We start from the raw sequence: 13,564 nt of genomic DNA on the forward strand, positions 1-13,564 counted from the left end.
GTTGTGTGGGAGTTCCTTTAATTCCTTGAATTATCTTTGTGTCAGTGCTGCAAAATAAGTAGTGTAGTAATTTAGGGGAAGATGTGTAGAATATCACAGCTTACAAATGCTCACTAAGTAGACATAGTATGATATTTATAAACTCGAGTCCATTTGAAATGAAATAGTATCCGTATCGAATTGAACTATTTCACTTAAGATAGTATCACTTGCTATTCTGCTTTTTTCGTCTGGTATTTCCTTGTTTGTAACGTATTTATTGTATTGTCATTTTGATTTATGCTTTGTGCGTTTGCTCGTTTTGTTTAGTCTGTCAACCTTTTGAATTACACAGAATATCATTGTTTTTCTAGCATTACACTTGTTTGTCTCTGTCACTGATAAATATACAATCTTTTCTATGGTGAATGTCAGATCTGGTAGGTAAATTGGCTTCTACAATTTGAAGTCGGTTGTGTTTCCTTCTGATGCTCTTCTTCTTTCTTATGCTTGAATTGGGATTTTGTATCACCGATGGATAGTACATAGTGTAAAAATAGTGATTATTTTGTAGAATAGTATCTGCACGAGCTGAGTCCACATATGTAAATAGCGCACTTATTATGTTTATATGTATATAGCACACTTATTGTGGAATAATGATTATTTTGTGGAATAATATCTGTCACATGGAATATAAGAAAGTTATAGTTTCACGTTATTCTATCTTATATGGAATCATAGTTTTATATCTTATTCATTTCCATCTGTTAACTATACTTATTCCATTTTGAGTGCTACCTCAATTCTATATTTAATATTATAATTCCCACCTCTTATTTCATTCTACAGGTTTGGTATGAACGAGTTAGGCCTTCTAAGTAGATTGTTAGAGACATGCTTTGAACCCACTGGCAAGAAAAGAATTAACAACTAATTCAATCTTCGTTGGACTGAAGTGATAAAAAATGCATTAGAGGATGAGGACCTGGCGATGTTGAATGCGTCACAGTTTGGACAAGTCTTGCAGATGGGGTCCTATACCTTCTCTGTTATGCTTCTTCATTATTTTCTTGCACGACAGTTGGTTCTTGAGAAGAACTTCGAACTCTGGTGGCTTTTCGTGGGAAAACCAATTTGTTATGCTACACAAGCTTAGCTTTCGTGGGAAAACCAATTTGGGGCGAAGGGTTCATATCTGATGTGTAGGCGTTGCTATTTATATACCATACTATTTATATACTATACTATGTATTATACTATGTCTTAACCCATTGCATATTCCATGTCTCTTGAGGAATGTAAATAGATGACTCATGTATTATGGCAGGTGGATTTAATTTATTGTAGATTTGGGTTGCCTATGTATTGTGTTTTATATTTTCCTAATTTGGGTTTAGTGTGTAGTGAGAAGTGTTCTATTACCATCTCCATTAGCTTCGTATTTCATGTTACCCATAAGGCATGTAAATACATACCTCTAGTATTATAAGAGGTGGATTTATTTTTCCGAAGGTTTGGTTTGCCTATGTTTTGGGGTTTATATTTACCTAACTTGGGTTTAGTGTTTAATGTCAAGTGTTCTATTACCATCTCCATTAGCTTTGTATTTCATGTTGCTCATGAGGACTGTAAATACATGTATCCAGTATTATGGAAGGTGGATTGGGTTTATATTTCTCTAACTTGGGTTTAGTGTTTACTGTCAAGTATTCTATTATCATCCTATTAGCTTTGTATTTCATGTTGGTCAAGCCTGGATCGACTGTGTACACAGTACCATTTTAAATAGTACGGGTCAGATAGAATATAAGTCTTCTCGTAATGGACTGTGCGACTGTGTACGTAATCCTATAAGACACATTTATAATTATTAACTTACACATATATACTTTAGCATATGAAATTAGATTTACAATGATACGATTCTAGTCAAACTAGTATGGAATGCTTGCAATCGGTATAGAATATACATTACCTTGGGTTTAGTGTTTACTGTCCCCATTAACTTTGTATTCCATGTTGTTCACAAGGACTATAAATACATGTCTCCACTATTATGGAAGGTGGATTGGGGTTTATATTTCCCTAACTTGGGTTTAGTGTTTACTGTCAAGTATTCTATTACCATCCCATTAGTTTTTTATTTCATGTTGGTCAAACATGGATCGACTGTGTACATAGTACCATTTTAAATAGTACATGTTTAATTGGAAAAGATGTATTCTCGTAATAGATTGTGCAATTGTATACGTAACCCTATAAAACATATTTATAATTATTAACTTACTCATTTATACTTTAGCATATGGTATAGTTTGCCGCTAAATAAAATAGTATACTTCGATTTTTTTTATTAGTAGTTGTTAAATGGGAATTAACCTTCTTTGTAGTCTTTAGAAACATAAAACAGTCTACTTTCACTTTCTTTAGCTTAAACATTGATTGTGTCAATGGTTTCTATTTCTAAGTTGGGTTTAGTGATTTAGTTCATTAGTTTATTTCTAAATTTTCAGTGTTGCTGTTCTCTCAGTTGAAATTGGATTTACAGTGATACTATTCTACCTCAATTAGTATGAAACGCTTGCAATCGGTATAGAATATATGTTTCTTTATTTTCTATTTCGCCGTTTCATTTCACGCGCTTCCAAAATTTTCTCATTGTTACTATAGGTTACAAAATCACCACGTCGTTTTCTTTATGTGAAGGAACCGGGTACCTGTTACTAAGAAAGGTAAAACCGGCTGGAATGATGGCAAAAAGACAATCATTATATTCTGTCAAAATCATGTCTAGTCTCTTGATTTCCACATGAAATATGGCTATTACGCCAATAAGCCCTTTATTCAATTCCTCACTGTGAAAAGATTTTAGTATATACCAAAAATGAAAATTTGTCATTGTATATTGGTCCCTAAAAATTCCACGTGTCACCCGTCCCAGCCGATCACTTGCGTGTCACTTAGGATCCAAATTTCTCTTGTAAAATTAATTTATTTGCCGAAAAGAAAATAAAAGAAAATTCAACGTCAGCCAGAGAAGAACCGAGATCTGCGCGCGCTGGCATCTTCCAGAACTCGACACGTGTAAGAAAAGTTCATTACTTTCGTGGGGGTGATCTTATCAAACTATGCGAATTTAAAATCAAATCATAAAAATACATATAAGAAAATTACAATTCTGGAAAAGGAAAGAAAATTCACAAAATTAAAAAAAAAAAGAAAAACTAGGGTTTTCTTCTGCCCAATCCTAATCCTCCTTCTTCTTCTTCCTCGGATTAACAATCACTGCCGGCTGTCGGGTGTCCCGAATCACTTGTCTCTTCACCAACCTTGTTCTCTTCTTTTCTTAATTTCTTATTCGTGATCGATTACATAGCTTCACCCTTCTTCTAATCTTTCATCACGATTGCTAAAAAACTGAAATTTCCTCTGGTATGCTTCTCTCTCTTTATCAGTATATATATTTGAATTGTAAAAAATCGAGACTTGAGGCCTTGAGGGAGTTATCAAGTTCTCACCTTTATGTTTTTTGCATGTCTCTTGCATTGTTTTATAGCCCCAAAGGCTGCTCCTTTTTGTAGCTGGAGACCGTTTTTAGTGATGATGATGAATTTTCTTATTTGATTCGGTTTTTGGATTGGTTAGTAACAAAGTGTTTGACCTATGTTTTTGAAGAGATGCAATCGAAATCGGGGAGAGGGAACGAAGAGGAAGCCAATCATCACCATGCTGATCAGCAGCAGCAGCAGCCGATTATGTATCCGGAGCCCTGGTGGAAGACCAACGCTTTTGGCGTTATTCCACAAGAGCGACCTTCTTCTGGGATTCCGTCAAACTCCTCGTCTTTGGATTGTCCCAATGGTTCTGAATCAAACGATGTTCATTCAGCTTCTGAAGACGGTGGTGGTGCGGGTAATGGCGAAAACGATGCCGCTTGGAAGGATTCACAAGCTGTAACTTCCTCCCCTTCAGGTTTTGTCTTTGTTTTTTCTTGGCCTTAAATGATTATTTTGCAATTTGGTTATGAACTCGTTCCTCAAGCATTATAGGACATATATGTGTTTGTTGCTTTGGTACATTTCTAAGGAGATTGTTTATCTATTGTCGAAGCGTGGCGTTCTTTTTTTCCTTTCATGTATGTATAATGGGTCTTTAATCATTTTCAGTTGATCAACATGGAATGGAAGGGAGTGATCCGGCACATGTGGCGGCTTCTATGCACGGCATGCATAATCAGCAACCTGTACAACCACCAGAGCTTGTTGGACACTACATGGTATGTGGTTTTCGCTCAGTCTTTTATTATATATGATGTTTCAGTTCTTGAACGGTTAAATTGAATATGATTTAGCTAGTACTGCGCACTTAATGTGTGTGATAAACGTAATCTACGTTTACAGGCTTGTGTACCACCTAATCCGTACCAGGATCCATATTATGCGGGAATGATGGGGGCATATGGACATCAGCCATTGGTATCTTTTCGAAACCTCTCTCAGTCTCTACAATAGTTAGTTTCGTATGGTGTAGTGTTTGTTTTACGTATGAGTGCTCTTGCCACTAATTACCCTTTGTGATAATGTTGTTTACTCTCTGGAATGGTTCTAGATTCGTTAGTTCTGTTTGTTAGAAGTAGTGATAATTTGAAGTTCATACCTTAATGACCTTAAACAAATCTTGGTGAGTCTCAGGGTCTTATGCGTTGAGTGATTTCGATCGTCTAAGTCTGTTTATTGCATTTTTTGCTATTTGGTTTGCGCAGGGTTTTCGTCCATATCTTGGAATGCCTCGTGAGAGAACAGCACTCCCACTTGACATCACACAACCTGTTTATGTGAATGCGAAACAGTACGAGGGAATTTTAAGGCGAAGAAAAGCTCGTGCCAAGGCCGAGCTAGAAAGGAAAGTGATCAACAGAAAGGTAACTTTCATTACAATAAAAATGAAAATGTGGCAGCACATGTTTCTAAGCATGGTGTATACTGTATAGTCATTTAAAAGTGAAGGTCACTGTATGTAGACTTTACAAGATTATTATGTATCTCGGTTATAACTTGTGGCGTCTTCTGTTGCAGCCATATCTTCATGAGTCAAGACACAAGCACGCAATGAGAAGGGCAAGAGCTAGTGGAGGCCGGTTTGCTAAGAAGACTGAGGCAGAAGCAGCAGCAGAGGATGCGGCAGCAGCTGGGAGAGAGAGAGAAAAAGGTTCAGCAACCAACTCATCAGGCTCTGAACCAGTTGAAACAGACTCTAATGAGACCCTGAACTCTTCAGGTGCACCATAATCAAGCCAAAGCTCTGAGAAAAAAAAGAGACACGCTTTGGCTTATATATATATATATATATATCCATTGCCTCAAACCGGCAAATCATTCTTGGCTTTTGGGTTTTGTGTTTTGCTTACTTGTTCTTATCTGTGTGGGTTTTGGAAGTTACAATGTACAAAGAGTAAACCGAGTTATGTTAGGTGTTAGATTCTGAGACAAGAGATGGGGGAATAGTCAGTAGGTCTTGTTTTTATTCCTTTTTTTTTCTTGTGGAAAATTGGAATATACGTTTGTTTAATCGTTTTGCTTTTCACATCTGAAAGTGTTACAGAGCTGACATTGTTGTTCGTTTTTGTTTTTTCTTCCTTAATGCTTTGATCAAGATTGTGAATCTATATATGTAACTGATCACGGGTAAGTATAAAAATACATATTAAAAAAAAAGGACAATAAAGCAAAACAATTAGTTTCTATGATCTACTTCTGTCTGCAACGGTAAGATTGATTATTAATTTATTATATAGACACGAATACCACATGAAAGGAACAGGAAACACAAAAACTTAAGTTAGGCGTTGTCATTCTTTGAATCTGTAAGAGAGAAGAAGAAGAAGAGAGTCAATTTGTGTGTTTCTCATTAGGAGAAGAGAGAGAGAGAAAGAAGAAGACTTTGACTCGTCTTCTTACGCTTACCCCTCTCTCCATCATTGCATCTGTATGATATGACTTTTCCCTTTGATTTATATTATCATTGTTATACATATCCCTTTTGCTTCTACTGATTATAGCCATTAAGTATTCCTCTCGAGGTCTGTGTGTGTGTTTCCCCTTGCTTCTTTTTTAGAATCTTTCTTTTGCTACTCTTAGCTAGGGTTTACTTATCCAATTTAAACCTAATTTGCTGCTTTGTTGATTGGTACTAGTTTGTAAGGCTTAAGAAACTAATGGCAGCTTTGGAGCCAATAATATAGCTCAAAGTTGTAAACTTTCTTTCTGGGTTTGATAAAATTTTCAGGAGTCCTGAGATTTGATTAAGATGGGGAACTGTTGCGGCAGTCCAAGTTCAGCCACCATCGAGAGTGGACACGGCAAACCCAAGAACAAAAACAATCCCTTTCACAGCAACGAAGCAAACGGATCTGGAGCTGGCTTCAAGCTCTCTGTGCTGAAAGATCCAACAGGACACGACATATCTTCTCAGTATGATCTTGGACGCGAGGTTGGTCGAGGGGAGTTTGGTGTGACTTACTTGTGTACTGACATCCAAACGGGTGACAAGTACGCTTGCAAGTCCATATCGAAGAAGAAGCTGAGGACAGCGGTGGATATAGGGGATGTGAGGAGGGAGGTTGAGATAATGAGACATATGCCTAAACACCCAAACATTGTCTCTTTGAAGGATTCGTTTGAGGATGATGACGCCGTTCATATAGTTATGGAGTTGTGTGAAGGAGGGGAGCTGTTTGATCGGATTGTAGCGAGAGGGCATTACACTGAGAGGGCTGCTGCTGCGGTTATGAAGACTATTGTTGAAGTTGTTCAGGTTCTGTTAATAACAGCTTTACATTTGTCTGTGTTTTATGTTCACACTCACATCCTTTTGTGTGTCTGTCTTTTACAGATATGTCATAAGCAGGGAGTGATGCATAGGGATCTTAAACCAGAGAACTTTCTTTTTGCTAATAAGAAAGAGACATCAGCTCTTAAGGCTATTGATTTTGGATTATCTGTCTTCTTTAAACCAGGTACATTTGATGAGTATCAATGGGAAGATTATGTGTATCTTTACTTTTAACTTTTGCTAAACTTTAACAGGTGAGCAGTTTAATGAGATTGTGGGAAGTCCTTATTACATGGCACCAGAGGTGCTAAGACGAAACTATGGACCTGAGATCGATGTCTGGAGCGCAGGAGTCATCCTCTATATCCTTCTTTGTGGTGTCCCTCCTTTTTGGGCAGGTTTGTCTATGTTCTCCCTTGGATTATTCACATAAGACCTCACTCAGATGAATCATTTTGCTTATCTTTTGGCACAGAGACTGAGCAAGGGGTGGCTCAAGCGATCATTAGGTCAGTAATTGACTTTAAGAGAGATCCATGGCCAAGAGTTTCCGAAAGCGCCAAGGACCTTGTGAGAAAGATGCTTGAACCTGATCCCAAGAAACGGCTTTCTGCTGCAGAAGTACTCGGTAGGCTTCTGGTTTTTTAGCAGTGCATAAGCTTTCTGATTGATATATATACTTATAAAGAGAGATTGATTGTATTTGCAGAACATACTTGGATACTGAATGCAAAGAAGGCTCCGAATGTGTCTCTTGGGGAGACTGTGAAAGCAAGGCTAAAGCAGTTTTCTGTTATGAACAAGCTCAAGAAACGAGCTTTACGAGTATTGATTCTGTTAAAGCCATGCTACTGATTCTTTGATCTGCTTCCAAAAAGATGATAACAACATACACTTGTTTTTACTCTTGTAGGTGATAGCTGAACACTTGTCAGTGGAAGAAGCAGCTGGGATAAAGGAAGCATTTGAAATGATGGACGTTAACAAGAGAGGCAAGATAAACCTCGAGGAGCTTAAGTACGGACTTCAAAAAGCTGGACAGCAGATTGCTGATGCTGATCTTCAGATTCTTATGGAAGCTGTATGAAATCTCTTACTTCTCAAGTGCTATGTGTCACGTCTGAGAATTGAAACCCTTTGCTTTCTTTTATTTTACCAACAGACTGATGTTGATGGGGACGGGACACTGAACTATGGAGAGTTCGTGGCTGTATCAGTGCACTTGAAGAAGATGGCGAACGATGAACACTTGCATAAAGCGTTCAACTTCTTTGATAAGAACCAGAGTGGTTACATAGAGCCTGAAGAGCTTCGTGAGGCTTTGAATGATGAATTGGATGAAACTAGCAGTGAGGAAGTTATCGCTGCCATCATGCAAGATGTTGATACTGACAAGGTAAACATATATATATATATATATATTTGTTGGTAAATTCTTATGAAAAATCTTTACATTATATCTTTCGTTTCATATGATCAGGACGGGCGAATAAGCTATGAAGAGTTTGCAGCGATGATGAAAGCTGGAACAGACTGGAGAAAAGCGTCACGGCAGTATTCAAGGGAAAGATTCAACAGTTTGAGCCTCAAGTTAATGAGAGATGGTTCTTTGCAACTAGCAGGTGAGGCTTAACCAGTAATGCAAAGTTTGGATCTTTTGAATTGCCACGGTGTAGAAGAAGAAGAAGAAGAAGTATTGGTATTGGTTTTTCTTTTTTGTTTTCATCCTCACGTGTCTTAGATTTAGAGTTTCAATTGTTTGAAGTTGTTCATTGGACGATTGATAGGCCATGTGATATCGACAAGTTTCTGAGTTTCCAAGATGAGTTTATTAAAGATGTGGTAGGTACTGTTTCAAATCTCAATATCTGTCAAAGACATCAACTTGAAAAACATAGTACTTGCAATGTAATGAATCTGAGATGTGTAAGAGACACGTGAGAAGCACGCGCCGGTTGCAATCCATCGTGAGGCCCACCCACCAAACACAAAATCTAAAAGAAGCAAAAACCCTTAAAGAGAATAAAAATAAAAAACAGAGCATCCAAATAAATAAGAAGGAAAGAAAGAAAGAATCTACCTTTTCGCTCTCTCTGATTCTCTCCACTGCTCTCAACAAGAGACTGAAGAGCCAAAGGAGACGACTTTCTCTCGCATCCATGGCAATCACGTCGTCCTTCTTCTGTGTTCCGACACCGAACACATCATCCATCTCCGAATCGAACCTCTCGCGGCCATCTCACCTCTCCTTCTCTCCTCCTAGACTCTCTTCCTCCTCCTCATTTACCGGCGTTATCTCCTCAAAGTCCATCTCTTTCCACCGCCGCCTCACTATTTCCCCTGTTTTCTCCACCGGCGGCTCCGACAACAACAACAATAACAACGGAGGAAGCGGCGGCGGCGGTGGAGACGGAGACGGTGGCGGTGAGGATAGGGACAGGAACAGGAGCGAGGCGATGATGTTGTTGGCTGAGTCTGGGACCGAGTTGGAGAGTCTTCCCAAGGATCTAGCTGCTGCTATCGAGTCGGGTCGGATTCCTGGATCGGTTATCACCCGGTTCCTTGAGCTCCAGAGATCGGCTGTGATGAGGTGGCTGATGCAGTTCGCTGGGTTTAGGGAAAGGCTTTTGGCTGATGATCTCTTCTTGGCTAAACTCGCCATGGAGTGTGGTGTTGGTGTCTTCACCAAGGTTTGTGCTTTTTTTCATTAGAAAGTTTGGATTTTTATATTGATCTCTTAAGTGTTTCTTGAGAATTTCATTGAGAAAGTGTTTCAGTTTCTTAGCTAATATATGTGTTTGATTCTTTTGTGTTTACAGACTGCTGCTGAGTATGAAAGGCGTAGAGAAAACTTCTTCAATGAACTTGAAGTTGTTTTTGCCGATGTGGTAATCATTCATTCTTCTCTTCCTCCTTTTTTTTCTTTAGTGTTCTTGTCTGATCGCAGGAATGATCTAAAACTTACTATTAGGAGTTATCTGAAATTGTTAGAGGGTAGGGATGGGTGTAGTCTTTTAGATGACCCAATCAGATAGATGAAAGGTTGGGTTGGGTAGTTTGTGGTTGTGACTTGTGTGATGGGGTCTTCAATTTCTCACCATTTGTTTTTGTATGTGAGACTATGAGAAAGTAGTTGACATTTGCTTTGTCTCTGTGGTAAGAACCAAATTTTAAACTGTACACTAACTAGTATACCCCCCACCCACTAGTCTCATTTGTTTTCAATTTTTTTTATATTTCAGCCTTTGTTTATTATGAATACAAAATGGGCTTACTCTCATTTTTGCTTCTTTTTTTAATTTGTTAGGTGATGGCTATCATTGCTGATTTCATGTTAGTTTATCTACCTGCTCCTACTGTGTCTCTTAGACCACCTCTCGCACTTTCTGCTGGTGGTTTATCCAAGTTCTTCCACAACTGCCCTGATAATGCCTTCCAGGTATTGTTTGGCACATGTTGGTTAAGTTTCGAAAAATCTCCTTCTCGTCTAATCATCCAATGTGTTTGTATGCTGCAGATTGCTATCTCTGGAACCTCATATTCTCTCTTGCAAAGGTTTGGTGCTATAGCGGTATGTGGTGTTCTTTTTGTACTTTCTTTCTATGTGTTCTCAGTTACACGCAATAGTTTGTTTTAAGGGCTGATCGTTTCTATATATCGTTTTGTATAGCGCAATGGGGCAAAGCTGTTTGCCGTTGGCACCACATCATCGCTGGTGAGTCAAAACATATATCTACCTTACAAGAGAAACACAAGTCAAAAGACTGTTGCTTCACAGTTTGTGTTTTACATTCTTTTGACTGGAATATATCTGTTTTCAATTGGTTAAGGTTGGTACTGCTGTTACAAATGCGTTTATAAAAGCAAAAGGAGCTGTGGACAAGACTTCTGAAGGTGAAGTCGAGACTGTTCCAATAGTCTCCACAAGTGTTGCTTATGGTGTGTACATGGCAGTTTCCAGCAACCTAAGGTAATGAGTTTCTTTTTAACTAACAAACAAAGGCGTAGATATACTGCAATTTTTAGCATTTTAGAGATTGGATAAAGTAATGAGGTATGGTTTTGAAATATAACAGGTACCAAGTATTGGCTGGTGTGGTAGAACAACGTCTCTTGGAGCCATTGCTACACCAACACAAACTTGCACTCAGTGCCATGTGTTTCGCTGTTAGAACTGGCAACACCTTCTTGGGTTCCTTATTGTAAGTTGTCTTAAACGCACAAACCTCTTTGTGACTCTCTGCTCCCAGCACCTTTATTCACATGTTCTCTTTTTTTTCTTTTTTTTTTTGTCTCAGATGGGTGGATTATGCACGTCTCATAGGTATCCAGAAATCTCACTGAAGAATCAGAAGAACATGATGAGTTCGATTCAGACATGATCTGATTTCCAAACTACTATTGTCTTCATTCACAATTGTTGCTGATTTTGATTATTTGGTCCATTTTCTACAAAACTAGTCGATGTCTCCAACAAACCAAGGCTATTTTCACAAAGCACATAAAAGACATGCATTTGGGTTTTGAAACCTCTTTGATTTGAAACATTCTCTGTCTATTTTCACTGCAACTAGAAGTAACACAGCATATCAATAAATAACAGATTCAATACAGTTCCACAATAAATCACCGATCACTAGACATATGGCCTAAGCAAGAACTTCATCTTTGTGACAAGCTCTTATCTTCACTTCCAAAGTGTCTGAACTGCTAGCCTTTTCCACATCGCAGCACTCGATTCCCTCACCCTATTAATTATTAAGCTTTAGATCACACGCATATATATAATTTGGTGAAAAGATTAGTATTGGTTACCACCTTGTGCATAGTAGCAGCAATGACGGAGACTTGTGAAATGTTACCAGCAGATTGATTGACATTTGGCAAACAAGGAGGTAAACTACCTAGCGTTTTCACCTTATACATAGTAGTCACCAAGCTTTGGTTCTTGTCCTCTGCAACAGAGTCAAAGAAAAACTGAAGAGGCATCTCACACGGATCATTCGTCACCCGTCTCGTGTTAAACGTATACACGGGTATTCTAACGTTCTTCCACGGCCGGAACGTTTCTAGAGGGCGTTTCAGGTAGTTTCTTGGTAATACAGATTGGTAAACATGGACTGAGTAGCCCCATGATACAGACACTGACCAGTTGTTTCCTCTTTGGTAACATATTGTCTGTTGGAGGATGCGGGACTGGTCGGTTTTCGCGGTTTTCATGAGGTGGTTCACTGATTCCTGGCGGCTCATGGCTGGGAATATGGGGTTTATGACATCGAAATGGTGGAGACTGATAAGAGGTGACTGAGGATGAGCTGATAAGAGACCTGATATGTCACCATGCAGATCAATCTGATCATAATATAACAAGTAAGATGGAGTTAGTATATGTGAATAAGAGCAGAAAGAGCCATCAAAGGGACTGACACTAATATATAAAGGATTTGGGTTAATTATTTTAAAATGAAGCGTATGATAAAGTATGGATTTAACTTATTCGTTATGTTTAAGTTTGGTATATATTATTGAAACATTTGAAAATCTAAAAAAGTAATTATAAACCGAAATTTGAATTGAACATCCTACCTGGTGGATACCTTTGTTCATAGTAAGATCGATTCCCAAGTCAGCCAAGCAACGAAACGAGAGAAGATCGCTATAAACTCCAAGGTACCTTGCAATACAATCTTCCATTCTTTTGAGAAGTGTTTCTACAGTTGGATAGCTCAATGCATATCCTCCACCTCCATATCCCATGTCAAAACCGAAAATAGCGTTTGACCAAACGTTTTCTGAGTTCATCCCTATGTAATAGTGTTTCTTGTGGTCGTACTGCTCCAGAGCTTTGACTAGATTATCCAAGAAGAAGAGAGTATCATCATCAGCTATCACAAACCATCTCGTGTCTTTGTTGGCATTGTTAAACGACTCATGGAGGGATTGGAAAAGGCGGATCTGAGTCTTGAATTTTGCGTTTGTGACGGATGAGTCTTTGTTAACAATGAAAGGAGGTGACTGTTGAGGCCAAGGCAAGAGGTCACGACCAGGTGGTTTTTCTAGAAAGACATGTCCTCTTGTGATGTTTGGTCTCCACCAAGGCTCTATGTAGCCTCTCCTATACCTCCAAGTCTTTGTGCTACCAACGATGACAAAGAGGAGATGGCTGATGTTTGTAGGAGGCTCTCTTGATGTTTGTGAGGACGAAGATGTGGATATTTCTGAAGAGGAGAAAGTGAATTCAAGAGGCGCAAAGAGTTTATGGGTTATCATTTTATGAGGATGGTTAAATGCAAATGTGTGTAACAAGAAAAGTAGAGCACCGGAAATGGCTATGGACTTCCATAAGGTAGATAAAGATAAGTTCTGAGAGATATGAGTCAGTTTAGTTACTTTGGTGTTGTTGTTGTTGTTCTCAAATGCCATAGAGAGACCAATAAGCAAAATAAAAGATCAATTTGGTAGATCTGAACATAGAGGATTGCTTCCATTATATACGTATAGGAATAGTTAGTTGATAAAGTAAAAGGGGAATGTTGATCATGAGAGCTGATGTGCATAAATCATGTGTTTAGATGTTGTAGCAGGTGGTTAATATTAAAAAGTACTGAAACTTTCACGTTTTAAGAAAAAAAAGGATACAAAAGAAGCCACAAAGGGTGATGAAACAATCTTCACGCTGCTTTTCTATATGCATAATTGCATGTAACCATATCATTTACATTACCATACAGTTGTAATTAAACTTTTTGAA

At 38.4% G+C, this 13,564-nt stretch overlaps 4 protein-coding genes across 7 annotated transcripts; 3 read left to right on the forward strand and 1 right to left on the reverse strand.

Annotated features, from left to right (window-relative positions):
• The first annotated feature begins 2,954 nt into the window (after positions 1 to 2,954).
• LOC103846627 (nuclear transcription factor Y subunit A-1) lies at positions 2,955 to 5,584 on the forward strand. Of its 3 annotated transcripts, none has more exons than XM_033282009.1 (6): positions 2,955 to 3,414; positions 3,628 to 3,954; positions 4,149 to 4,258; positions 4,383 to 4,457; positions 4,745 to 4,903; positions 5,058 to 5,584. In XM_033282009.1, the coding sequence occupies exons 2-6, from the start codon at positions 3,660 to 3,662 to the stop codon at positions 5,268 to 5,270; spliced, it is 852 nt and encodes a 283-aa protein (XP_033137900.1). In that variant the 5' UTR covers positions 2,955 to 3,414; positions 3,628 to 3,659; the 3' UTR covers positions 5,271 to 5,584. The 3 variants fall into 3 exon arrangements, with proteins under 3 accessions (XP_033137900.1, XP_009121834.1, XP_033137901.1); XM_009123586.3 differs by having other exon boundaries at positions 2,971 to 3,414; positions 3,658 to 3,954; positions 5,058 to 5,582; XM_033282010.1 differs by lacking the exon at positions 2,955 to 3,414 and having other exon boundaries at positions 3,606 to 3,954.
• Positions 5,585 to 5,720: 136 nt separating this feature from the next.
• On the forward strand, positions 5,721 to 8,674 carry LOC103846628 (calcium-dependent protein kinase 7). Of its 2 annotated transcripts, none has more exons than XM_009123588.3 (9): positions 5,721 to 5,967; positions 6,268 to 6,795; positions 6,874 to 6,997; positions 7,068 to 7,211; positions 7,289 to 7,441; positions 7,523 to 7,638; positions 7,727 to 7,894; positions 7,976 to 8,209; positions 8,294 to 8,674. In XM_009123588.3, the coding sequence occupies exons 2-9, from the start codon at positions 6,289 to 6,291 to the stop codon at positions 8,444 to 8,446; spliced, it is 1,599 nt and encodes a 532-aa protein (XP_009121836.1). In that variant the 5' UTR covers positions 5,721 to 5,967; positions 6,268 to 6,288; the 3' UTR covers positions 8,447 to 8,674. The 2 variants fall into 2 exon arrangements, with proteins under 2 accessions (XP_009121836.1, XP_009121835.1); XM_009123587.3 differs by having other exon boundaries at positions 5,862 to 6,061.
• A 168-nt stretch (positions 8,675 to 8,842) lies between these two features.
• On the forward strand, positions 8,843 to 11,346 carry LOC103846630 (protein RETICULATA-RELATED 4, chloroplastic). The gene is made up of 8 exons (XM_009123590.3): positions 8,843 to 9,503; positions 9,633 to 9,701; positions 10,121 to 10,252; positions 10,331 to 10,384; positions 10,484 to 10,528; positions 10,644 to 10,783; positions 10,890 to 11,015; positions 11,112 to 11,346. Exons 1-8 carry the CDS (start codon positions 8,973 to 8,975, stop codon positions 11,155 to 11,157), a joined length of 1,143 nt encoding a protein of 380 aa, XP_009121838.2. The 5' UTR covers positions 8,843 to 8,972; the 3' UTR covers positions 11,158 to 11,346.
• Positions 11,113 to 13,480, reverse strand: LOC103846629. The gene is made up of 3 exons (XM_009123589.3): positions 12,400 to 13,480; positions 11,632 to 12,165; positions 11,113 to 11,561 (listed from the first exon to the last, which is right to left on the reverse strand). Exons 1-3 carry the CDS (start codon positions 13,234 to 13,236, stop codon positions 11,463 to 11,465), a joined length of 1,470 nt encoding a protein of 489 aa, XP_009121837.1. The 5' UTR covers positions 13,237 to 13,480; the 3' UTR covers positions 11,113 to 11,462.
• Positions 13,481 to 13,564: the final 84 nt, after the last annotated feature.

Source organism: Brassica rapa, chromosome A10, assembly GCF_000309985.2.
Source record: "Brassica rapa cultivar Chiifu-401-42 chromosome A10, CAAS_Brap_v3.01, whole genome shotgun sequence".
Lineage (NCBI taxonomy): Eukaryota > Viridiplantae > Streptophyta > Magnoliopsida > Brassicales > Brassicaceae > Brassica > Brassica rapa.

Excerpts from the sequence above, each read along its gene's own strand:
- LOC103846627 (XM_033282009.1), top strand. The coding sequence starts at position 3,660 with ATGCAATCGAAATCGGGGAGAGGGAACGAAGAGGAAGCCAATCATCAC. Across the intron at positions 3,955-4,148 it reads TGTAACTTCCTCCCCTTCAG|TTGATCAACATGGAATGGAA; the intron begins GTTTTGTCTTTG and ends AATCATTTTCAG. Across the intron at positions 4,458-4,744 it reads CATATGGACATCAGCCATTG|GGTTTTCGTCCATATCTTGG; the intron begins GTATCTTTTCGA and ends TGGTTTGCGCAG.
- LOC103846628 (XM_009123588.3), top strand. The coding sequence starts at position 6,289 with ATGGGGAACTGTTGCGGCAGTCCAAGTTCAGCCACCATCGAGAGTGGA. Across the intron at positions 6,796-6,873 it reads CTATTGTTGAAGTTGTTCAG|ATATGTCATAAGCAGGGAGT; the intron begins GTTCTGTTAATA and ends TGTCTTTTACAG. Across the intron at positions 7,639-7,726 it reads TCAAGAAACGAGCTTTACGA|GTGATAGCTGAACACTTGTC; the intron begins GTATTGATTCTG and ends TTACTCTTGTAG.
- LOC103846630 (XM_009123590.3), top strand. The coding sequence starts at position 8,973 with ATGGCAATCACGTCGTCCTTCTTCTGTGTTCCGACACCGAACACATCA. Across the intron at positions 10,253-10,330 it reads GCCCTGATAATGCCTTCCAG|ATTGCTATCTCTGGAACCTC; the intron begins GTATTGTTTGGC and ends TGTATGCTGCAG. Across the intron at positions 11,016-11,111 it reads ACCTTCTTGGGTTCCTTATT|ATGGGTGGATTATGCACGTC; the intron begins GTAAGTTGTCTT and ends TTTTTGTCTCAG.
- LOC103846629 (XM_009123589.3), bottom strand. The coding sequence starts at position 13,236 with ATGGCATTTGAGAACAACAACAACAACACCAAAGTAACTAAACTGACT. Across the intron at positions 12,166-12,399 it reads TGAACAAAGGTATCCACCAG|ATTGATCTGCATGGTGACAT; the intron begins GTAGGATGTTCA and ends TATTATGATCAG. Across the intron at positions 11,562-11,631 it reads TTGCTGCTACTATGCACAAG|GGTGAGGGAATCGAGTGCTG; the intron begins GTGGTAACCAAT and ends AATAATTAATAG.